The sequence below is a fragment of the Sparus aurata genome, chromosome 17, assembly GCF_900880675.1.
Source record: "Sparus aurata chromosome 17, fSpaAur1.1, whole genome shotgun sequence".
In the NCBI taxonomy this organism is placed as follows: domain Eukaryota; kingdom Metazoa; phylum Chordata; class Actinopteri; order Spariformes; family Sparidae; genus Sparus; species Sparus aurata.
The window spans coordinates 32,352,565-32,378,311 of record NC_044203.1 but is presented as its reverse complement, the minus strand read 5'-3'; the positions used below and the strand labels follow the sequence as shown (position 1 = coordinate 32,378,311).

General features: G+C 42.9%; 1 protein-coding gene and 1 long non-coding RNA gene across 5 annotated transcripts in view; one reads left to right on the top strand and one right to left on the bottom strand.

Annotated features, from left to right (window-relative positions):
- Positions 1-13,052, bottom strand: part of LOC115567834 (ubiquitin-conjugating enzyme E2 E2) — a 28,145-nt gene extending 15,093 nt beyond the window's left edge. The window contains exons 1-3 of one of the 2 annotated variants that reach the window (XM_030394683.1): positions 12,843-13,052; positions 11,210-11,393; positions 9,466-9,516 (exon numbers count right to left, since the gene is read on the bottom strand). In XM_030394683.1, the coding sequence (XP_030250543.1) occupies positions 9,466-9,516; positions 11,210-11,385 (227 nt within the window). In that variant the 5' untranslated portion in view covers positions 11,386-11,393; positions 12,843-13,052. The remainder of the gene's footprint in view (positions 1-9,465; positions 9,517-11,209; positions 11,394-12,842) is intronic. The other variant, XM_030394682.1, reaches the window with a different exon arrangement.
- The window catches only part of LOC115567835 (uncharacterized), a 40,094-nt gene continuing 26,411 nt past the window's right edge, over positions 12,065-25,747 (top strand). For 2 of the 3 annotated variants that reach the window (XR_003981271.1, XR_003981272.1), the window contains exons 1-2: positions 12,065-12,255; positions 13,286-13,390. This is a non-coding gene — a long non-coding RNA (uncharacterized LOC115567835). Of the gene's footprint in view, positions 12,256-13,285; positions 13,391-18,604; positions 18,758-25,747 lie in introns of those variants that run through there. The other variant, XR_003981273.1, reaches the window with a different exon arrangement.

The following is a 25,747-nucleotide window of genomic DNA, read 5'->3' as shown; positions in this document are numbered from 1 at the left end:
ATACAGTCCATCAGAAACTGTTAGACAAACAATACACAGTCGCCTGTTCACTGTCAAAGAAACTGCTCCAATAAATACACTGGGGTTTCAAAGACTCACAGCTTTGCCTCTCTGGTTATCTGCTATGATGAAGCCAGACTGTATGATCTGGAAAGAGTCGATCCACAGTTGGCTTCTTTTTCCATGATTCAGGAATATGCTGAGGATGTTCATTGTTCAGTTATATAAAACTAATAACCTTGTAACTCATAGGCATGTGAGAGGTTTCTGCAGTATTGTGTAATCTGTGAAATTTGTGGCTTATTACAGCAACCACAAAGTTAAATTACTGTGAAGTGATGTCCTTACACATCTTTTCTAAGAAAACTCATTCACACCCTTTCAAAGAAATGTTTTTCCCATGGTTTGCGGCTGATTCAGAAATTGATTTCACAAACATAAATGTTTGAGAGAATTGTGACAAATCTCCACAGACTGCTGTAACAGATGGACCAAGATGAAAGCAGCGTATACAGTCAGATTTAAGTGAAAATATGAGCATATGGATGGATGCTGGTGAAGTGCTGCAGGAGTGGTATGAGAAGTGTCGATTAATCTTTTTTGACCACCGTAAAAAACGGTCCCTATAGGAATCCATTGTAACCAGCCTGAATGCAAGCAGACCACAGCTGGTGTTCTCTGTGACAGGAGAAGTGACGCTTTTTACAGCTACCTTACAAGACTAAAATGACTGTCTGTAACTCGAAAGATTACATTTAAAAGGATCAGATAATTGTAAAATTCCTCCAACATTAGAACATAAAAAGGTCAGACAACAAATAATAATGTGATCATGATCAAACACGTTACTGTGCACGGTGAAAACACTAAACGCAGCAGAAAGGCGGTGTGTCTCTAAAGCAGCCTGTCACACAGTGTTTACAGCAGCAGGTAAATAGCTGTCTGAGCCAAGACCTGTACCGAGGGGCTGATAAATAAAACAGGAAAATAAACCAGTAATTGAATGTGAATCAGTATGTTTGGAGCTTGAGGATACCGCCATGCACAAATAAAGCCATTATCTGCATTATTCGCCATTCCGGTTCATTCCCCAAGGCCTTTTTTTTTCCTAATGCCAGCGTCATTTCAGTTAAGATCTTCTTTTCTATCAGTGTGGTGGCTGCGGTTATCAGAAGAGGAACTTTAATGAAGCAATCTTCTTTCCTCCCGACCGTGAAAGAGCCCCAAGACCAATTACTGTGCAGCTCAACGGCCGAGGTGACACCTCCTTCCTCTGTTCTCTTGTCTTTATTGTCTCAAATGACATGGTTTGTTTTTTTTAAATCAAGCCTTTTATTGTTCATCTGCACAATGAATACTGCAATTACTGACCGGACGGTTTATCCAGCAACAGGGGAAATGGTTGAGTAGGTGGTTGCATGCTTTCCAAGTTGAAGGGAATAACACAATTTTATTCCCACAGGAGGGCAACCCTCCATGCTGGGCTGAATCAATCTAAACAGCGGCGAGCATTGAACTGAGGAAGTATACTTCGAAAGAGAGGCTTGAAGAACTGGACTTTCCCTCAGGAAGTTTGTCCTCACTGGGGTTTACAGGTCCCGTTAAGAAAGCTGTAAATAGAGCAGGGGATCTGTTCATTATCCCCGGCTTTCCTTTTTAATTCAGCAAGATGCCTCTGAAGTAAAACAGAGTTTTTGGTGCGGTAAGCATTTTTCCTTCTCCGCATCTGAGCTGCTACATGCACCCGACATCTGATGCAGTGCAAATGTTTGCCTCTGGCTAAAAATGAATAATGCAGAGTATATATCATTACCATAATACACAGGCTTTGCATAAAGGAAACTGCACAACATCATGAGTCATAAAAATATCACTTAACCAAGAAAGTGCTGCTGTGCACCAGGGTGATGGATGACACACAACAAATAGTAAAAAAAAACACATGTTTCATTAATGAGGAGCTCGTCATGACCCTTAAACTAAAGTTTGCAGAAAACAGAAATTTGCGGAACGCATAGTCTGACACATTAATCACAATTGATGTAGACAAGTAGCTTTATCTTAGTAATATGTGTAAGAACATAAAAGTTGTGTGTCTGTGCGTCTTGGAGGGGTAATTATAAACATTTGCTTTGCCTGAATAAAACAAGTTAGAGTTTGTGCTGACATGCAAATCGGTTTGCAGGCCAGGGATTCGCAGGGACGCCGCTTCAGGAAAGGAAACTGCCTAAAAAACACATTTGCCTCCAAGACAAAACTGCCGACGTTAATATTTTTAATTTCACAACCCTGCACCAAAAGTCTACACGGACATAATTAGAGGCAGCCTCTTCAGTCTCTCTGCTGCCTCCGCTAAAGCACTCTGGGCAGCCATTTGGCCCGGTGGCAGAGAGAATGGACTTATTACCAAAAGGTCAGTGATCAGGACAAGCTGAGCTGCCAGGTCTGCTGTGGAGTCTGATACTCCCCAGACACCACGGTTGCCCGCAGGTCTGCAGGTAGAGAAATGTGACAGGATTTTGACGCTTTAGGTTCTACAAATCAGCACTGAGAAAAGGGCACTCCGCAGGGATGTTATTCACTGGTAATTAATCATTTCACCATATTGAACAGAAGGTTATGAGTGTTAACATTTCAGACCGCAAATATGTCATTAAGACTCTCAAATCTTGGCAGGAACTATCTATTAGGTTTAGGGATCCCAGTCACAGGGGTAATGGGATCTCAGAGCAATTGTTTACTTCAGAGTTTGCTTGCCAAAAGATTCTTCTGTTTGCTTTATTGTCAGCCTAGGATTACCATTCAGTCATTCTCAACGACCTGAACTGCTTCTGTGAAACCGGCGGTGTAATGGCAACACTCCACCGCGAAATATCCACATGGCTTCATGCTCGGTTTCCCCACAAGCACATTAATAACATTCTGGACAAATGTTTGCCAGAAAACTACCTCACAAATGAGGACATTGAGAATTCAATGACACACATGAATCAAGGCAGGCCGTGTTCACTGTCAAACAAGTGCCGCAGTGGAAAACATTAAGGATAAATTAGAGTCAGGGCCGGAGTCAGAGGGAGAGCATATGTTACTGTTGTTCTATAGGAGCAAATAAATTGCTTTGCCACTTTAAAATTTTGTGTGAGAGGAAAAATGATGAGGGCAGATTGATTTTGCTCAGGGAGAAAATTATTTTCAGCAGATGTTAAATAGGTGCATGAGGAGAATGGTGGCCATAACAACTCAGCAGCAGAACCCAGTCTGGCACTGTGCATCTGCATGCTAACACACATCTGCTTCTGTACCAGCCGCAAGACATCTTTATTTGTCTTTAGATAGGACTGGTTTTACAGATGGCATTTCTCTCCCCATCTTCTGGTCCTTCTTAAGGATGTTTTTATTGATTCAAGATGTAATACAATGGCCGTAAATGTTAGCAAGTAAACACATACTACTACTACTAGTACTGTGATTTAACATATTTTCCATTGCTGGACAGAAAAGGCCTTTCTACAGATATGGTACTCTTTTCTCTCCGCTCCATTTTCAACCAACTCATCTTTTAATTCTTCACTGTTTTAGAGTACATTTTACTCAAGAGATGTACTTGTACTAAGTTGAGGTACTTTACTTAAATTTCAATATTCTGCAATTTGGTACTTCCTCTCCACTTTATTTGTGTGATAGCTTTATTTAGTAGTTACTTTGCAGGCTCAGATTATATCACTCTTGATAGCCTATTACGTATGACGTGTCACTAATCAGATTGTGTTTTGACATTGAGTGAGAAAACAGAGTGGTGATTACAGCCAGGGAACTGCTGCATCATAGTCAAAGTTGTGCATTGTCGGCAATCGGACAAAAAAAGAAAAGAAAACCAGATACAGATAATTGGAAAACGCTTAATATCGGCCTTGATAATAAACTAGGCCTGTAATTGGGTGCTTACATTCTCACTCTTCTACAGTATACACATGGCAACTCTTGTTACATACAATTTCATCAACTTTGAACCTCTCCATGAGTGCCTGACCTGCCCTGTGCATTTATGCAAATATGCAAAAATCTCCAAGAAGACCCGCTTTAATGTATTCTGTTTGGAGAACAAAGTGATTCAGATTCTGTAGCGTTGCCTTTAGGTTCTTAGAGTTTGCAGTCAATGGACAAGACTTCCACTAAAAGGTCAGGAACATGCCAGCTTCAGACACAGATGGGTGCCTATAATTCATCAATATTTATGAAGGCGGAGGTTATGGAACAAGATATCGATTAGGGTTGATTCATCTGAGGCTAAGTGTAACTGTCAACAAAAAGTGTTGACTTGTTTTATTCTCTTTAAATTGACATCACTTTACAAAAATGATACTCATGATAATTTATGAAGATGCCGTGCACAATACAGTGATCAACTCCAACACCCGGGAGGTATTTCTGCAGCTCACCCCCCCTTGCCTCCGGTTTGCATCCCCCCGCCCCCTCATGAATATTGATAACCCTCCCTGCTGTGCTTAATGGTAACGCTGTGAAAAATGATGCTGGGTGTGTCGCTCACACATAATTCCCCAGGGGCATGGCACAGAACTAATATGCAGCTTTCACAGACATGAAGATGATCCCATCAGCGAGCAGAGAATTAGAGGTCAGAACCTACAATAAAGAGAGGCTCATTTCTTGGTGGGGCTTGATGCTGATGGAGATACATATTCATGTCAAGGCTTTAAGCCAGCGAGCAAGTGATGCAGTGACCAGCTGTGTGTGTTTTCTGAAAAGACCGTTGTATGATGTCATCAGGGAGTGACAGAAGTGTTTCGGGGCATCATGGGGGCATTACATCACACCAGGAAAATTCAGGGACCAAAGACAGCTACTTGCTCCAATGACCAGCCTTAAATTACAGCAGCTCTGAAAGCATTATGACATTTAAGGCAGTCAGCTGATGCTCTAATGAAGAGATAAACCACACGCTACCAACACCAAAACCCCTCACAGAAACAATAATTGTACCATCAAAGCTAAAGCGTAAATCGTTTCTTAATCATAACCTTACATTGAGCATCACAATCCCCGCAAAAGTGATTCGTTTAACTATCAGAATTTGATCAATTCTGTATATTTAATCCGATTACATATGGAAAGTCAAGAAGAGCCGTTATTCAAGTTAGCTGAGGGCTGAAGCAGAAGTTAGCCTCTGGCGATGGAAGTCTCTAGTGCACACGCTTTATGGCTCGCACAATATGGAAACAATATGGAAGGTTGAACCATTCTGGCACTGCATCAAGATATCTCCTATACATCTGTGGTTTGTTTACTCTATCATTTGCATATCAGCTAACTAGGTTACTACATAAATATTTAGGATATCTTAAATTTTTACTTGTTACAGTTACAATACAAAGACTCGCTAGTTCTGCATTGCACAACAAGAGCAATGATCTCTATCAAGTATGTCACCGAGTGACCCTGGAAACATAAAAGAGTCAGTCATGGAAGGTCTTTTCAACCAGCTCATGGAGCTAGTGTTGGCTTAATTAACTAGCTAGCTACATCTGGTAATATCTACCAGTGACAGGTTTGTACAGTGCAATGCACTACAGGAGCTGTTCAATGATTTGAGTTATCTACTTCTAGCTCAGCTACTGGTTTTTACATTTCCCAGAATGACTTGTCACAACCTGAAAGAAGAGGAGGATGAACCTGTTCCTCAAAATGCACCACAGACTGCGACCGCATTGCATTAAATCTATTTGAGCTGCCCCGGGATGAAAAATCGGTATCTCTGCCTCTTCTGTGATGGATTATTCTGCTGAGAGTACAATAGCAGCTTTAAAAAATGAATCTTTGAATCTGGATAGATTGACATCAAAACCCTTCACTGCTACATTACTATTATATTCCAGGCGGCAGAACATTGTTCTGCTATCACTCCATTGTAGCTGCAAAGAAAGTATCTGTTTGACCATCTGTGATAAAAAAGATAAACACATCAAACAGCACAGCGGTCCAGAACTGCAAGGTACATCACCAGTAGTTATTTCAACAATGTCAGAGTGTGTTTGTTTGGATTGCTGCTGGAAATGTTGGCGTCAGTGGATCAACATTACAAGGAAGGAACAGTAACAGTCACAGGCATTAACAACTCCTGTGATACAGCAGCGATGCAGATGCACAGAGAGTGACAGGTAGGGAAAAATAAACAGAGACGCAGAGAGTATTTTTATGACATATCGACTGTGGGAGAGCTGGAATGTGAGATACAGAAGCAGCATTGCTGAAATCATCTACAGACAGATGTAATATTTTAACCACTTCTAGATCAAACTATCTGATTCAACTGCAACCGTTTCTTAATCTGTTATTAGTCACTTAATAAGAGTGTCACGATTATGATTCTAAATCAAAAATTACTTTTATTTTCATTAAATCAATTTTTTCATATCAGTATTTATGCATTTTCTTCTGATATACATGATAAGAAAGTATTTCTAACCAAATAATTTCTGATGAATTTGTGCCCTTCTCTGATTGTCGGTTAATACATTTTTAATGTTGATTAATCATTAATTATTCACATCCCAATTTTGGACAGTTGGTGGGACATCATTTTGGGCTCTTGTGACGGGCATATTTTACCATTTTGTGACATTTCATAGACCCAAAATGTAATAGAGAAAATAATCTGCATAATAATCAACAGTAACTGTTAGCTGCGACAGTCAGTGTAAAGCTTTTCCCACAAAGGATGAACGAGAAAAAAACAAAGAGCAGGCATATGAACACCCAGGCGAATTTTGTAGATATTACACTACAGTTTTGGTTCAGAAATGTCAGCTGAAAAAAAAAAAGACTTGTTTATCAAACTTTAAACACCTTCTGTGAGTCAACAATCTGAGTCACCATATTTTCTATCTACAGAGCTGCACAACACTTGTATATGACAACAGTGTGAATCTGAATCTCTATGGCATTGGAAATGCAGAAGCACCAATGAGCCTGTCATGTTTCTCTCATAGCGGATCTAATCAAGGTTTTATTGGCAGTAAGATTATTGCAATGTTTGTGCAACTCACAGGCAGCAAAACACTATTCCTTTCAGATGTAGCTTCATTTGCAACAATGGATGTAAAAGCACAGGCGGCCTGTACAATATACTTGAAGTGTATGACAGTGAGAATAATTGCCATGTCAAATCCTCTTGGGCTTCAGTATGTTCCTGTTCGTTTGATGCATGACAAGTGCCAAGGTGACAAGAGGAGCTGTCACAATGCCGAGAGTGAGATGAAGCTCGGCAACGAATTTAAATACTTGTTTGCGTTTTCCAAGAAGTGACATTGCACTAAAACATATCACAATCTCGTTCACAGTGTAAGGAAATAGATATTTAAACAACTTAAGCATTAATATTACCGACTGCTCAGGGTCGCAGGAAGCCAGGAAACATTAGAAAGTGTGTGATTTATCAACGCAGACGGGGTTTTTGTATCAACAGATTGTGATATGAAATGCAGCTGAGGGTTAACACAGTAACCTCAGATGAATTCTAGAACGCGTGGGAGTTTTATTAGACTTATCAAATGGGCACCTCCTGCCACAGATGTTTCACTAGATTAGATCCTCCACACTTCCAGGGCGTTAAAATGGCAAATTCCGGTTCTCGGCTCAGATCCATATTAGAGACACGAAGCGGAGCTCTCCATTTTGCGGAGAGAAACACAGCGTGATGCCTTCCACATCCCTGAAGGCGATACGGAAGAGATTGTAGGTGAAACAAAGGAGACTGCAGATTCAACTACCCGATGAGGACGGCAAATTTTCTCCACGACCGGGACAAAGTGGTGAGGGAGTCTGAGTGGCTCCTCAGCAGAGAAACAGATGAGATGACATACATCAACTGGCCTCCAGCACCGTGTTTGTTGCATGTGCCCAAGTGAATCTCTTTAACACAACTGGCTGTCTGCCTCCTGAAGGGGGCCAACAGTCTGTGACTCCATTTGTCGCGGGTGGGGGTGCGGGAGGTAGGGGTTGGTGAAATGAATAACCTTTCAGGCTAACCTGGCCGTGAGCGAGGAGCGTGTGGCATACAAATGACGACTCCGGCTGCACCCTGTGCGCTTGTTCATGCGCGGATGTAAATGATCGCTTGCATGAGAAATTTGACGTTTGATGCATCTGAACCCTCTCCCCGTCATTGTTAGTAGAGGGCTAATCTATTTGGGTGCATCACAGAAAAGACATTATTAGATTTCGGTATCACTTGGAGTGTACAGAAAGGGAACACACACACGGAGAAAAAGGATTATCTTGAAGAAGCTTAATTGTTTCCCGGGCAACTACTTCCCCACTAAGACGGTGACTGTGAAATTTCCGCTAGCGATTATTTTACTTTCAAATGACTTACTCGTGTCCTCAAGCTAAATCCTTCATGTGAGCCAACCTAGTTTTTTTGGGGGGGAGGTGGGAGGGGGGGTTGAAATAGATTAGAGTCCTCGAGGAAAACAACATCTCTTTTAGCCTCCAGTGCAATAACAAAACTGGGCTGTGAGCTGGAATGAAAAGGTTAGCTCAATGTTTATCGTTAATGATGGCGGGGTTCTGATGAGACCCAGCAGGGGTGATTAATTCATGCAATAAACAAGCCCGTCTAGGGTGTAGTAATTCCAAATCGCCAGATGAGTCATACAAAGCCGTTTTCCTTAATCATTTTAAGCAGATGCCTTTATACGAATATGGTCAATCCGAAATGATCAGAAAACATCAGCTTCTCCCACAAGTGTCCTCAATCTCACGCAACCGGCTTCCATTTTCCTTTCTCAATTTGCAGCGGAGCGCTGATTCAAAGAGTAATTATTGTGCTGTAATAAACAGAGCCGTAATCAGTGTCACTTTGTGTTATTTAAGTTAATAAAAGCTGGCTCCCGCGGTACATCCCAAAGGCACGTCTTTTGTCATGTCAAGAGAGACTGATGCACATGTGGTCTGCCACTCGCTCGCGACCGTATCTCTTCCTCAAAGGGCTGAGAGCCGCGGCAGTAGCACACAATAACCATTGTCTGTGGTAAATCCCCAGCAGAGCGAGGGGGGGAACCACATGAGAATCGAAACAGGTTTTAAAGTCACACTGCTGCTTGTTTTCCACCATTTCAGTGAAACCATAATACTGTGATCAAAAAGGCTGCGTTTTCAACAGAGGTTGCGGCGTGCATTATGCGGCAACAACAGCGCCAGAGCGGGCTCCAGTCATTCTAATTCACCTGAGATTACCATCTCAAACAAAAAACACAAACAACAGCATTATGGGAGCGGAGACAAAAGGGAGAGCACCGCAGCGTGGCCTTTCCTTCTTTTAAACAGACAAGAAGCCTTGAAAGCGGCACGTTTCTGCCGTCTACGCTCATTACAGCTCGTGCATCTGTACATACGGCCTCATGATTCATTAGAGAAAATGCTTTGACAAGATAACATTCGTCTTACCTGCAGTTTGGAGGTGGGTCTAGTGTTATTTCTGCGAGCTCTTTCTGAATCCTGGAAGACAAAAGATTTTAGTGTTAAAATCAAAGCTTGGAGGGAAAATCTCCAGAGTATGAAAAGCCAAAGAAAGACAATTTCTGCAGCACATGAAGTCAGTTCTGAGCTTGAGATGAAGTAAATGTTGCTTTTAATCCAAACTTGTGGACCTACAGCTGTTAAAAACACTTTGTTCAACACTGACACAGCTGCTGAGAAGATCCCATTTATTCCTGGTTGTTAATGGTGTCATGACTTGATTAGCTATCCATATAAAGAACATGCATTTTCAAGTTTTGAAATGTGAATGTTGTCTAGTGTGTTTACTCCTCTATAACAGTAAACTGAATATGTTTGGGTTGTGGAAAAAACAAGACATTTGTGGATGTAGTCTTGGGCTTCAATCAACGTTTTTCACCCTTTTCAATTCATAGATACATAAAACAATATAAGTAATCTCTAGTTGCAGCCCGAGTTTAAATATCCGATTCAAGCGTCTATGTTAGAGATGCACGACATACATACAGGGACATTTTATTATCGGCTACTTGGTGGAATTTTTTGGCAATAAATAAAAACAACCGTACAAAGCCAGATTCTTTTCATGGACTTGAGCAGCTCAGCATGCACACGCACTGATAAGGTAGGCGGTTGTATGCTCCTTTAAAGTTGGTTTGTGATCCGCAAATACACAAAGAAGAAAGGCAGAAAGGGTTCATATGAGGGAAAATCTATGAGTGTAAACAGAACAAATCGTATTACAGCCGTGGGATATAAAATCCTCCATTTTGGCTCATTATATCTGAGCCTTTCTTACACTCAGGTGTGCATAAACTACAGGCTATGGACTTCTTTTTAAACTCAAAATGTGAAAGAATCTGCCAGGAGAAGCAGATAATCATCAGTTTGTGGTATTGAAAAAAAAAACACATCATGCATCGCTAGTTTATGTTTTGTCATCTGGCTCATTGTACTCATTTGTCTGTAGCGCACAGACTAAATTGAAAAGGAACATCGAGCATGAGGATGAACACGACTGCTTTCAGCCCTTCAGATAACCATGCAAAATGATGATTCAGACTGTGAAGGGCAACTGAGTGCAAATGCTGCAGCTAAACTCACGTTAACATAAACACAGTACTTCAGACAACAGTGCAGCCTCTCCACGTTACAGCCCCCTTGTTGTGCTCCAGACCCTCAAAGAGTTCTTAAGTGACGCGCAGACACACAAAAGGGAGACGATCATAACATCAGTCACTGTTATAAAAAGACTCAGCGGCCTCAGCCAACCCTTCGCTCATGCGGTTGCATAATTCTGTCATCGCCTGTCTTTTTTTGGGAATAAGTGCTAAGACTGGTGGAGGTAAGTGTTGGTGGTGGTGGTGGTGTTGGCGGTGGAGGAGAGAAGAGAGTGCTTTGGAGCACGAGGCTGATCTACTCAAACAAACAGGCCTGGAATGGGAATATCTCTTTCAAATGACAGCAATGACACTGGAGTGCCGAGCTGTGTGAGTAACCACCTTTCTGCGGGCTCAGCCACACACTGAATAGCGTGGATGTTTGAAATGACAATGCCTGTGGGACTGTAGTCTTTTTATATAACTTCACACCCCTGGGGCACGAGGGGAGAGGCCTTTAGTTCAACAAACAACCCCTGTGTAAATGTCTCTCCAGAGCCACGCTCAGGCTTTTTTTCCTCGTCTCTTCTTACCTCTTGGCACTAGTTGAAAGTTTAGCAGCAGTTTTACTCGAGATCTTGGTCTCCTTCTTTTTGGGCTGTGCTTGCTCTCGCTCCTGCTCAGGTGGTACCGTTTCCCTTTGTTCGATATCCGAGCTTCCCCCGCTGGTGCTGGGGCTGTCGTCCGGTCTCTGCACTTCGCTGGACATCGTGGGCCCTGGTGAAATAACATGGACGGCAGGTAATGTGAGCATGGCCGGGGCCAAGCTTCCCACTCTGGGGGGGCAATAAAGACGATACAACGTTCAACTGCTCTGCTAAATGGATAGATTTGAGGGAAGCCGCAGTAAGATGAGTTTAATCTAATCAACGTACAGCTGGACGTGGATGAGGAGGGGTGTGCACAGTGTGAGCTGATGAAAAGACATTTGTCAAAGCCTACAGTGCCGTGTTACAGATGTATAGGGCCCTTGTTAAAAAGAATATAAATAAGTCATTCACCTAATGATATACTAGGGGTCATACATTACAGGCTAATTGTTTATATGTAAAGCTTTACTGGCCTACACTCATAAAGCACCCCTCTGTCTCTTTTCCTCACACAAATACTTGAGATTTGTATGCGTTTGGGTCAAAGATGCGACCTAATAGATGGATAATAGCTCTCGCAGGCTGATTAAATCAAAAAGTCACACGCATCTAATCAGCGAACAGAATACGGGGAGGACATCCGTGAGGACGGGCATTGTTTAACCCGAATTCGAGCCCCATTTTACAGACGACAAAGACACGGTTGAAATGTGTACATGTACTTTTAAATGTGGAATAAAAGCGGACGGGGCGGAAGCTGTCTGATAGATCGGGAGTTAATCAAAGCGATGAGGTGAAGTGGCGGACAGCTCGCCTTTCCCGAGGGGGGGCGTTTCGCGGTAATGAGAGGGACGTCAACGGCTAAAATGTACCCGGTTCAACAGCCGTTGGAGATGACAGGGTCGATGCGGAGACGTTATACTCCCCCCAAAAATACCAACGGACAAGTTAAGATGTCCGTGTGTTATCAGGCAACACTTAACGGCTCGGTAGGTCAACATTTTGTGGGGATGAAGAGCACAATGGGGGCGGGGGGGGGTGGTGGGGGGGGGGGGAGCCGTCCGACAAAAGCGACCATAAACATTATGGGGAGCTAGCTAACGTTACAAGGCCGGGGGGAGGAGGAGGAGGAGGAGGCGGAAAGTAGAGTGCGTTAGGTTACCGCTGAGGGGTATTTTAAAGAAAGAAAAAAAAAAACAAGAACAAGCAGAACAGGCCTCGGTGTTTTTTTTTTTAAAACTCAATGAATGTACGCATAGAAGAAGGCGTTTCTGTCGGACTCGTCCGAAACAGCCGACGGCGGCGCGGCTGATGGAGGACGGTCAACGGCAGGGCCAGGCGGAGCGGCGGGCGGTGGGGGCGGGGAGGGGGGAGAAATGTGCGGATCCTCGCCGTTTCTGGAGTGTCCACATTGTGCGTTGAAGAGCAGTGACCCTGCCTCGGCACAAAGGGAGGCTCGTCCCACACATCCACCTCCCCCCCCTCCTCCTCCTCCTCTTTCCCTCCTCCTCCTCCTCCTCCTTCTTCTTCTCCTTCTTCACTGGAAAACGACACTTTTCACGGGACATTTACTTACTTTTCGCGTTTCTACGAGCGGCGGCTGAAGGCGGGTGTCGATATTACCTGGCGGCTGGCCGTCGATGCTGCAATTCCGCGTCGTAATCCCAAGGTACCGAAAAAAGTATATCCTCTCACGGCCGTCTGCTCGCTCCCGTGTCCTAGCTCTTTAACTGGAGGTAGCAGCAGCAGAGGAGCGATCACTGAACACTGAGGCAGCCCCGGACCGCCTCCATGCGCGCCCCCGAGCTGCGCGCACCGCTCGTGCACGTGGGCTGCATAGGCTGCGCGAGGCCATGCTGTATAGACTAATGAATTAATTAAAATCCCGAACAATACAGAGGACAGAGCCGCGGCGGATACACGCACATTCACATCGTGTATAAGATGTCTTTATCGCTCTCTCCCCTGTGTGTGTGTGTGTGTGTGTGTGTGTGTGTGTCTGCGTGCGTGCGCGTGCAGGGCTGCAGCTAGAAAAAATGTGGCCCATGTACAGGAAGTGTTGCCCCCCCTGCATTTTCTCCTCCTCCCTGGTTGGAATGCACACAACAAAGGGTTGATATTAAGGTAAGGAACCAGATGCTTTGATACACAGAAACATCTGCATTGGACTCCTTTTGGCGGCTTTTTCCGTCACATTGGCCGGCCTGGCTCTACTCTACTCACAGCTCGGCCACTTGCTTGAAGGTGTGTCTAAAAACCATGCCGTATTTACACTAGCACTTTTAGCCACGCCGAGTAAAACCGAGCCGTGCTGATTTAGTCCATGTCCACACGTACCAAGACAATCTTTTTTCCTTCCTTGGCATTGTTTCAAGAATATTTGCGTCCAAAAGGATCCGTTGTAAACGACTCAACACGCTGTAGTTCTTATTCCAGGCCCATAGGTGGCGCTTGAAATTCAACAAAAACGGTTAAGAAGAGACGGAGCATACACATAAAGCTTGGCACTGTATACATAGAGTAGAAGTAGAAACCAAACACAACAAGAAGAAGACGAAGTCTGATTTTTCCACCCAGATACCAGGTTTCAAAAAAGTGCGTTTACAGGATACATGTGGACGATCAGCCAAAACGATGCAAAACATGTGCGTTTACACACAAAAGCGTTTCCATGTGGATGGTCCCTAAATTTCCTTTTTACTTGTTTCGGGGTAGAGCCAAGCCAGCCCCCCACGTGCCTCCAAGTGGGCCGCGGTGACGAGTCAGGACTGTGGCCAACCCTAAAATCGATAGGGACGTTTCTAAAACTCAGTGTGTTCAACACTCAGTGCTTCTGTAGCTTCAAATTGGATCTCTTTAGTTTCCCTCATCCTGTTTGTACTTTCAAACATCTGCTGTGTTTTACTGTTTCATCGTGTTCACTTTCAGCTGTTTCAGCAGTCACGTTTAGTTACTGCTGGTGAAAACGCAACATTTCCTGTAATGGTGCTTCAAATTAAAAAGCTTTTAAATGACTTTGACCCAAAAATGACGCACTAGTCCCGTTCCCCGCAGTGCTATCGAAGAATCACTGCTAACAAACTGGCTATGCTAATTCAGTTATAAACATGTTTCGTTTCCTATAAATTCTTCACAATAAAAGCCCTTTGTTATCTAGTCATTAAAGCGTCTTCTTTTTGCCTTCATTGACAGGACAGCTTGAAAGAGGCCGCTGGACAAAGACTCTATACATGGGTTGCATGCTATACAAACTGTGCTTCTGGGACGCCCTAAAAGCTTTTATTATGAAACAGAATTACAGGAAACGTTGTGTTTTCACCAGCAGTCACTAAACATTCTCCTGAAACAGCTGAAAGCGAACACAGTGAACACAGTAGAACACATGAAAGAACAAACAGGACAAGAGAAACTAAAGAGATTCAGTTAGAAGCTACAAAAAAACTGAGAACTGCAAATGCAGTTCGGCTAAACTCAGCCTGGCCAAACATTTTTCTGACCTACGCGATTCAACTCTTATTTTACACTTTATACATTGTTGTATTTTCATTGGAGTATTGAAAAAGATGCAGCGTAAATCAGTCTGGTAATATCTGCACTCAAAGCGGACTCTCTGTAAATCTGCAGAAAGTTTGCATGAAGGCCTTTTGTTGATGCGATGAAATGTGGGTTTGGACAGACCTCAGCACTCGCAGACTTCCTGCAAAGTCCCCAAGTCTTCGAGAGTGGTGAAGTTTGGACATTTTAATGCAGCCAAACTGTTTGCAAAAGGGCAGCCACCTCCATAAAATTCTTGGCAGATAATTTGATGAACTATTACCATCACAAATGCCGTCTTTTTCTCAGTGTCGTCACACAGAAACCACACACTTAGCTGCCTATAGTTCTCTGCAGGACACTGATTCATCGTGACCGCTGTGGCTTAACACAAGCGCATATCTTAAGGCCTGGCAAGATCGATTATGCATGATCTTGTGACTTGTCATGGTCTCTTGATCTTAAAACACAGAGTCCCTGATGCACAGGACCTTCTCCAATATTTGGCAGATTATTAACGCAGTCAAGCCCTCAGAAAAAGCCCCGGGCCGTCAAGCCGATTAGACATAGAGGCCAAGCTGTGTAAGTACAACGCCACATGATACAAACTGGCACCAAAAGATTTCTTTTTCCTTTTAATTTTTTTAAAGTAGCAGCTTTAAAAAAAATTTTTTTTGAGTATCCTGACCCGTTTTGATCCATTAAGTCGGATAACATTTGCAAAGAGCTGCAAGATTAAATCATGGTTTCCCCTTTTAAGTCATCGAATGGCTGAACTGGATGTTAGCTGCTCGGATGGTGACGTGGTTCTCTAATGTGCACGCTCTATGGACCACACAGTGAGAAAGCTGTGCAGCAGTTCTGGGTAATTTTATAACCAGGAAGAACCAGAACTTTCTTGGCTTCTTGCACCACCTAGCAGGTTTCATAGAAATTAATGGGGCTTCACCTCTGAGGCTGTATCCAGGTTTCCTGTAGTGATTCCAGCCCTTTAGCTGCACAGAATGGGATGATACTGCCAATCCAACATGGAGGAGAGCCTAGTCTTTGTTGTATCTGGACATCCCTGTTGTCAGAACTCACCAGCAGACAGATATCATGACCAAAATGTGAAACCTGTTTTGCTCAGCTTGGTTCTTGTGATTTTAATGAAATGGTCCAGTGATGATGAGTCTCAAGTGTGTTCGTGGCCATGAGGAGCCACGGAGAATGTTACATTATCATCACATTCAAAGTGCAGGCATTAACATCACAGTGTTGTTCTGCTCAAGCATAGAGGCTTGTAATTCATCATCAGCCTCTTTGTTCAGCAGCCCAGCTCATTAACATTGTGTAACCATGGTATAATTCGGCCCTATCAGCTGTAACTTAAAATGTTAAGACAGCCAATCAGAATGAGGTATTGCCATGACAGCAGTTGTGAGTGATGTCACCGACTGAAATCTGCACCCAGGGGCTCAGTTCAAATGTCCCTTGTTACGCACTCACTGACTTTGACGCACGCTCCCGCTGAGTCTGGCCCGGGGCTGTTTGAGTGCTCCGGTTAACGTTTTGAGCTCTTAACGCACACTTTCCATTGAGTCTACAGACTCTGCTCAGGGGAGTAACCCACAATGCATTGCATTGTGACGCCAAAACAGCGACGACCGTGTAATTCTGCCCCGTAAAAAAAGGAATTGGCAAGAGGGCTTTTTCCTGGTAAGGTATAAACACACGTCACTCAGCTTATGACGGCGTGGTGGTGACTCTAAATCATGTGTGTTTCTTCTCACAGTGCTGTTTTGCTCATAAATAGGAAGTAACTCAATTCATTTTGGTGCATAAAGTGTAACATTTCAGCCTCACGATCTACTGTTCATAAAAATGCATCTGTTCAGGTTACATGATTTCACAAAGTGTCCCATTCCTCTCTTCCTCTCTTCCTCCATCAGCACTCAGGCACTGCTGCGCTCACATCATGTAGGATAGCTGGTATGGATGGAAAAGATTTGTGAAATTCAAGTCATTGAACAACTCAAGGTGGTTGTAATATTGCAGAGTTTGAGGGCCAGAAGTGCTGTGCACTGACAAGAGAACACTTCATCCATTACATTTGGTTTGAATGACGGGCCTTGGCTGATGCGAGGCGTTCATGTTTGTGGTTTTCAGACACATCTGTGTTATTAAGTAGTACCAACTGGGTGAAATCGGAAACGGGTAATTACAGTAAGTTCATGTCATGACTGCTGCATTACAATGATGACACAGGTGAAATCAATTACACTCTGCGGGGGTTCAGTTCTCAGGGCTCAGCGGGGGGCATTGGTATGTGCACGAAACCCTAAATGTGCTTTCAGGCTGAATGTGAAGGGAAAATCAGAAATGCATTGAGCATGCATGAAGACAAACAATAACAGATTAGTTTTACATGGTGCAAATTCAAGACTTCATGATTTTTTTTTATAAATAACAGAAGGTTTGGAGGAAAACAACTGGATTTTAAGTCAGACTTGCGTTAGCTCAGCTTTCAGTCACATGATTCAACAAAGAAGACCACGATGCAGCTCAGAACAGCTTCAACTGCTGGATGTTTGTACTTAGTTAAATTATGTAATGATTGTGCCAAAAATAGTATGGACGCAGGTTGGGGAATCTTGTGATGTTTTTCAAATCTTTGTTGTTTCAATCAGTCAAACGATCAATGCAAGTACTGTTCGCAAAGGCCAAGAAAGAACTTGAGTTTAAGATTTGAAGCAGTCTGGTTGCAAGAATAAAATATTTGGCGTAGCTGCATGTTTCTGCACACCACAGTCTGCATGTTGAACTTATCATAACATTTCTTTTAACACGTGTCACATCACAGTCACATATGAGCCGATGAGGAGCAGGGGTTGTGGTGGTTTTGACATTTTTAACGTTAACTGCTGGATATTTTTAACGATATGATACATTTTCCAGTTGTGTCAGTGGCAACAAATCCAGACATTTTCGGCGATACAATCATGACAATTTGCAGCTGTGTTTGTGGCGACAGAACTAGGTGCCCAAAACATGTTTCCAAACCCAAACCAAGCGGTTTTTATGCCTAGATCTAACCAGACCGTTACCACAGTGTTGACACGACATAAAAATTGAAATGTGGACATGAAGTAAAAGTTTTAATATATCCGTGGGTTATTTGAAACGCCCTTACAAACATTTCTTCTGACGCTTTGATTGTTTGAAGTCCAGTCAGAGTCTGTCCTTACACACACACACACGTAGTTGTCAGCTAAAGGAAAATGTGGACAGATTGGTATGAAAAAGTGTGTTAAATGTGAGCGAAGGCCGCACTGAGGCTGCTTCATGAATGGGCACATTGTGCACGCTGAAAATTACTGTGACAACTGCACAGCAGAGTTACATACAGGCTTGTTCGGCACCTCAAATTTTGCAAATGACAGTGTCAGTTTTGCCTCAAAAAGAAGAACTGAAACTCCTGTTCCACTGAGGTGTTTTGTTTTTTTTAAATCTGGCTTAAGACGGCATGGTGGTGACTCTAAATGATGTGTGTTTCTTCTCACAGTGCTGTTTTGCTCATAAATAGGAAGTAACGAAAAGCCCAAAAAGCAACAAGGCCTTCCAGGAGGCATCGCTCACATTTAACTTTACAGCTCGGACCAGTCAGTACAAATGTTAATGATACACTGTGAAGTCTGGCAGGGGATGACATTTATCTTTTTGACGGAGCGATATGTGATATTTTCACTGCACTCTGTAAATCCATGTCGTCCGTCAATAACTGCAGCGTTAAAACAAAAATAATTGTTTTGATGTAACAAATAGGAAAAGGACCTGAGGCTCCACGCCAGGCGGAACAACAATATCGACCAACAAGAAGCCGGCGCGCTGAACGTCCACATACCAAGAAAAGAGCTATGTGATTTTCTTACCCGAGTGGAAAAGTCAATGCATGAATTAAATTCTTTGTTCAACGATTCTCGTAGTTCAAACAGCTCCGTGCCGCCGCAGCACTTTCATGGAATATTTAAAGTGTAATCGCACTCGCTGTGAAACTGCAAAAACAGTCCCATCCATTCAGCCAAGCGGCACCCACAAGCCTCTAAAACACGCTTCCCATCCTCGACACCATTTTCCCCATCTTTTCACAAGGCAGATCATGTTTCAGTGATTTCAGGTCAAATGGTTGAGTAAAAACAGAAACCAGGAATGAATCCAGTTTGCAGCCATTACTCTCGCCATTAGCTGACTTTTAACGGGACTGAACCAGCTGTCAGCAAAAAAATCTGTGTGTCATCAAATCCCAGCACAAACTCACCTCCACACACTAATTTACTAGACACGTCTTTTATTTAAAACGACCCGGCTTCATCGCGGTAACTGCCTGTTAAAGCCACATATGGCCAGATATAAATCTGCGGCTGGGCTGTAACTGTGTTTTACTCAACCGAGGACAAAACCTCCACCAGGTTTTATTCCATTTTAATTATGGATTATGTAATAATCTTGCCATCTTCACAGTTTCTCTACACAGGAGCTGCTGTATTTTTTGTAAAGAATGTTTTGTAGATTCCAATCAATCCCATTTCGAAACCCAGGTAATACATATAAATTAACAGTATATGTCAGACCTATTGAAAAGGCGGTCTGTGGGCCGAATGTGGGCCTTTAATTTCCTCTTTCCAGCCCTCTGATAATTTTTGTTTAGTAGACTATTTGGCCCATGTATTGATTAAAGGTTTACTCCACCAATTTTACACATTAAAGTGTGTTTACAGGTCTTGGGGAGTAATATTGCATGTGTGAAAAAAGAAGTATGAAGCCTTTTGTGGCTCCAGAGGGAGCTGCACTTGATCTAATAAATGTCCTCCAGTGATGTCACTCAGTGGCTGTGTTGCATTGTGGGTAATGTAGGTCCACTGGTCTAACATTGAAACCCTGCATAACACTGTTGGACTCATTTTGGAAAGATTAAGAACAAATAATCCAAATTGATACGGCAAAACCAGAAATACACTTGTATTTATTCCTCACATTATTCTTTCTTTTCAAAACTTGGTGACTATATTACCCACAATGCAATTTAGCCACCAAGTGACATCACTGGAGACAATTCAAGAGATTACATGCAGCTTCCTCTGGAAGGTTTTGTACTACTTTGTTCATATATGCAGTATTACTCACCAGGACCTGTAAGCACACTTTAAAGTGTAAAATTGGTCGAGTTATCCTTTAATTGACTGACTTTATGAAATTCTGTTCAGAGAAGCGCTGATTTAAAGCACTGTTACACTTTCTCAGTAGTTATATTTTGGCACATTGTTAGTGAATCCTTGTGGTCTTTGTAGGAAAAAATCACTTGAAGCAGGATTATTTAACCAAAACCACAATCTTTGGTTTATTTACAGTATCAGTGGCACATCAATAAACATCATCATGAATGTGTAAATGAGCTACTGAAACCTAAAGCAGACTTCTGTTTGAACCGGAATGTGTGAAACAATGACTATAACCACTTCCACATTCGCTCCAGTTCCTCTTCAGTTATTTATCTGATCTACTAACCTGTATTTCTTCTCTCTGTTTACTTGCAGTGTTATTTATCTGCGATTGCTCAGTTCTGCCGCCGAAATGACCCAGATTCCCCACAGGGGTCGTGAGCATTTCATCTGATCTAACGCTCCACATTTGTTTCAGCTTACATTCCCGCTGGCCTGATTTACATGTAATTGTTTCATGTCACATGTGAGAAGTCCTCAGTGGAGGGTCTGCGAGCGGTGCCTTTACCGGCACTTGATCGCCCTCATTATGTTTAATCCAGAACAGCTCAAACATGATAACTGCAACCATATGACTGCCAATTCAAATTACATCCACCTTATAGGGGCCTCCTCTGGGCCAAGACGTGGATATTTAAACTGTTAGGAAATAATGTAGCTCATACTGTGACGAATGTGAATCCTATTACGACTGAAAATAAGAGCAAAATGTAAACAATCTGAAATAATAACATTTTATTGAGATTATTAGATGATTACTTATCACCATTACTTCAGCCTCCCTAGTGGCATAAGTACATTGAGCTTTTCCGCCTTACAGCAAAACAGGTTGCAGCCGAGTTTCATGTGCGCCGCTCAGAGTCGACTGGTTCTGGAGGAGAGAGTCGTGTGCAGATCCAGACCTTCTGGAGGAATAAACACCTGGAGTCACGACAGATTCTGCGCCAATTAAGAGTCGTTTACTGACGGTAGGAGAGATCAAACGCCGTTTTTATACCGGGCAATAAGCCGCCAATTTGTCCGTCCTTTTTGCGACTACGCCCACAGATTTAGACAGATGGCGGTAAATTGGGGGTCTGTTTTGGTCTGCCAATTTGCCGCCTCGGAGCGTCCACTTATTTCCGCCTCCATTGCTATCTAAATCCGAGACGTAGATGTGCTGGCAATTGCGTGAGATGGGCGGAGGTGTCGATGACGTGCACTGTTGTGCGACCTACAGCCGGGGAGTTTTAAAACCAGGAAACAGCTGATCACAGCAGTCAGTCCATCACTTCATCCGCAGACGTCAAGATGAGCAACTGGACAGCCGCTGAGATCCAGGAGATGCTAGCGTCTCCTCGGTCTCCGTAGCTGTCTTCGTTGTCCGCTTGTTGTTGTAGCGGCAAGCTGCTAACGGTCGCTACTATCAAATCAACGGCTTCTGATTCTCTCCCAGAAGTCTTAGCGACAGGCGAACAAATGAAATGCACCTTTACTTTGAGTAAGATTGTGGATTCTTCTGGGTTTGGAAGTTGTTTGAAACACTTTGTAATGTAAATACACAAGTCAGCATAATATATAACACATGTCTGGTTGCTTTTAGACATGAATGCAGAGTTCTTGCTTATTGTGTCTTTAGATTAGCATTGACAAAATCATTTTTCCTGCACATTCACTCTGACTTCCGGAGCAGCAGCTTCAAGCCCACGCTGCAAATTTAAAACATGGGTTGCCGAGAGCGAAAGCCTTTATTGTCTGGATTAATAACCCCACAGTCAGAGGTAATGGCTCACTGGAAGCACTGTTTCTCTTCTTCTGCCTTTCTCGAGGCGTCAATCTACTGAGATCTGTAGAAGGCGCCTGAGGGGAAGATTGGTCGTAAACTAAGAGGAATAAATTGTTCAATAACTGGCTCAGAACCAGCGCTCGATGTGAGACTCGCTCCTCCTGTGTGAACCGCCGGTTAATTACAGTTGTGTATATTTTGGCAGAATTACTTCAACTAAAGAAAAATAATGAGTCGCGATTATCTGATAATGCTTCACAGTCTCACCTCCGCGTGGGATGATTGCTCAAAGATCAATAAAACGCATAAAGGCTCAGTGTGCGAGTGTGTGATTGCAGCTTGTTATGCTCGTTTTGTTTACAAAAAGATTTATCGGGGACGAGGACGATTATTTTCACTGTGAAATTTAAAGCCTGGGAATGTGACAGGGTGGCAACAACAGGTTTAACACGAGTGCGCTCGGCTGCAGAGGTGTGTTCGTCTTTGCAGCGTCTAAACAGGGTGTGATTTATGACTTTTATAAAAGGCTCTGTGCTCCGTGTTAGAGTTCGACGTAATAAAACACAATTCTGATTTTGATTGCCGCGCTCAGAGTGATGCATTACCCCTCACATTTAAAATAACTTTGGAACGTAAATGACCTTTAATTTAATTGTGCACTCCTGCAAACCACTGATGTGATGTTTTTGTGTTTCATCGTATTATATTTCTACAACATGTGTCATGTCACGTTCAGATAAGAAGCATATGAGGAGATGCTCGTGGCCAAACCACTGATGGCTGTTCCACTGAGGTGTGAAAACGGATGTTTTTTGGTACCAAAGCTGGATTATTTGATGAGACGTCAGGACAATTTCCTGCAATAACCTGTGTGTTTTCAACAAGACATTAGGATTTTTTTTTAGGACATACAACACAAATCTTGTGTCAGAAAACTAAACATAAAGCAACTTACAGTTTCAACATATCCATGGTTTGCAGGATTGTGATCACCAACATTTATTCTGGTTCAACAGCAACAAGAAGTACAACAGGGAGAGAACCACAGTTGGATAAATATTTCCTCCCTGCACCATAATAATGTGATATACTGAATGCAGAGAGAATGATCAGATGTGGTTAGAGCGAGGTGATAGTGTAGACATAAAGAGTTTGCAAGCCTTGAATCTCCTCTACACCCTCAGAAGTGGTTTATTGTCAGAATCTCCTCTTGTGTCCGATTTGTTTGGCGCTATGTGAATAACTTAATTCAGCACAAGAGGTAAATGTATTCACGCGTGTAGTGACGGGGGAATGTGGCAAATTATCATGAAAACAGCATCATGTAGACAGACAACAGGCTTTTATGGAAAAGACTTTGCTAAAATGTGATTTTTCCACCACAGAACCTCTCAGTTACGAGCTGGATTCATTTTTCCATTAACATGCAGACACAATGAATGTGGTCCTCTGGTGGAGTCTGCCGCCTCGGGCAGTTGCACTCTTTGCGTGTCTGATAACTCATCCCTGACCACAAAGCTCTGGTATTTCTTTCATCCTCACTCGTCACTGATTGGTCATAATGAATAAATTTGTCAGACGGTCTGAAAAATGCCAGAAAATCTCAATTTTCTCACCAAATTGATGATCCATAATAAAAAAAAATTAAAACTCTGTTGTGTAATTTTCTCATCACTGTGAGAGAACATGACAGATTATATTTATATTGTGTATTTATATGTTCTCATCCTCTAATTGCTGTATTGCACATACTTATTTTTCTATGGCTGCAGCATTAAATTACATGGAATTTTTTAGACGTCTCCGGCATCGTTATGCGGACCTTCCCCTGTAATTCAGACAAACATATTTGGTATTCTGGGAAACTTTGGCCTCCAGTCTAGAATTAGCAATCATGCTCTGGGTTTGAACAATTTTTGCCGGCACAACATGAGTTTGTAATAATCGACTCACCAAATGGTCTGAAGAAGTCTGACTGCACTGAGAGAACATGATGTTATAAAGTGAAACGCTCTGTGAGGCTGTACTCGCCCACAGCAGGGCTCTGAGTTAGCAGGTTTAAAGTGCATTGTGTTCATAATCAAAGTTTGGGGAATTAGCATGCTATCGTTTGCTAATAAGCAGCAAGTAGAGCTGAGGCTGCTGGGAATGTCTTGCAGGTTTTTGATCGCAATCCCAAATACTGGCCAGAATGAAAATGTTGAAACAGCGGCGTCCTCATCAGTGATCTCTGGTTGGGTCATGTTGCCAATTTAAAGCTCACCACCAATGCCTCCGCCTCTCGACATTGCTGTGAACTGATATACATGTAATTTGAACATGACATGAGATATTTTGTTTAGTATATCTGTTGTTTTTAGAGATGCTAAATGCTAACAGTTTATTGTGACAACTGAGCTGAAAACATCAGTGGAGTAAAGTTATTACAGTTCATCTTCTGGAGACCATGAATGTCGAAGCAATCCATCCAATGATTGTTGGGGTATTTTGATAAAGAGCCAAAATGTCAACCTCAATGTAGCACTGGAAGAAATGTCAAGGAATCATCATCTGGGGACCATGATTGTCTGCACCAAATTTTGCGCTAATGCATTGAGTAGAAATTTAAGCAAACGAGACGACCTGTTGCTGGTGCCACAACAAAAGTCAGTAGGATTTATCCTCAGGGGATCATGATGTACATGTATGTACAGAATTCTGTGCAAGTAAGTCAAGAAGATGTTTACATATTTCACTGAATCAGAGAAAACACTGAGCTGTTTGTAGTACCAGAGGAGAAACCAGAGGATCACTAAAATCAATAGGATTCTTCTTCAGGAGACCATGAATATCTGGAATATATTTGAAGGCGATCTTTCTAACAGCTGTCATGATATTTCAGCCGAGACCAGAGTGACTGAGGTGTTTATACCTTTCTCTCCAGGAGTGTATTCATGTACTTTCACACCTCTGCACGCCTGGCCGATCGCTACATAAAGGCATCAGTGTGCTTCAAACGGCGACATGTGGAAACCTCCTCCGCCTCCAGCGTTCAGACAATTTTTGTAACTTTCCCGAGGCTGACAGTCTGATAATCACGGCCACTTAAGTACTAATTGGCCAGGTGTGTGGACGTGTGAAAGTAGGAAGAACTAGACTTCTTCTCTCTCAGGGGCTCTCTTTTGTTTGTGACAAAAATCACCGTCATTTTTTCAAGTGTGCGACTAGTTTTTGCCTTTGAGTGCAGCCGTTAAAAACACTTTTGCCCTCAGATTAGTTGGACAACAAATCCTACAAAACCTGGCTTTTAAAATCAGGTATGTAACACAACATGTTCTTCCAACTCTGGCCTTACTACAACACGCTCTCTGTGTGGCATTGCTGTTTAACGTCTGCGTGGACAGTGCATTGATTGCCCTCTGTGTCTCTGGAGGTGTCTCAGTTATGAAAAGGAATTTTCCGCTTCGGCGTCAAAATAATATGAAAAGAATCAAAGTTTTGTTTCTCATGCTGCCTTTGAAGCTCACCCAAGTTGGCAGGTATGGTGCACAGTGTCAGTTCAGATCTAGCTAGAGTGCGTAAAACGCCACCCTCATTCTAATGAAGGTCTTTTGGATTACCCTCCACAGTCATTAGATCAGCATAATAAAGGGACTCAGGCCAGTGTAAGAGGAGGAGGAGGTGGGGCGAGGGTCGGGTACTCGGCGTGATCGACAGCGACCTATAAGGCCTGCACGTGAATGGGGGACGCTTCAGTGAATTCACTTCCTCAGTTTGTCCCTGGCAGGCCCCAAGGTCACGTCTGCTCGCTGCTGAGGAGGCTTTTGTGATGGAAATCCTGTGGATAAAGTTTAACCCCTAGAACAATCCAAAACCTGGTCCTCCATGTTCGCTCGCTGCCCCCGTCTTGGTCACCCCTGCTCCAATCCAGAAGCAAAAGGCCCG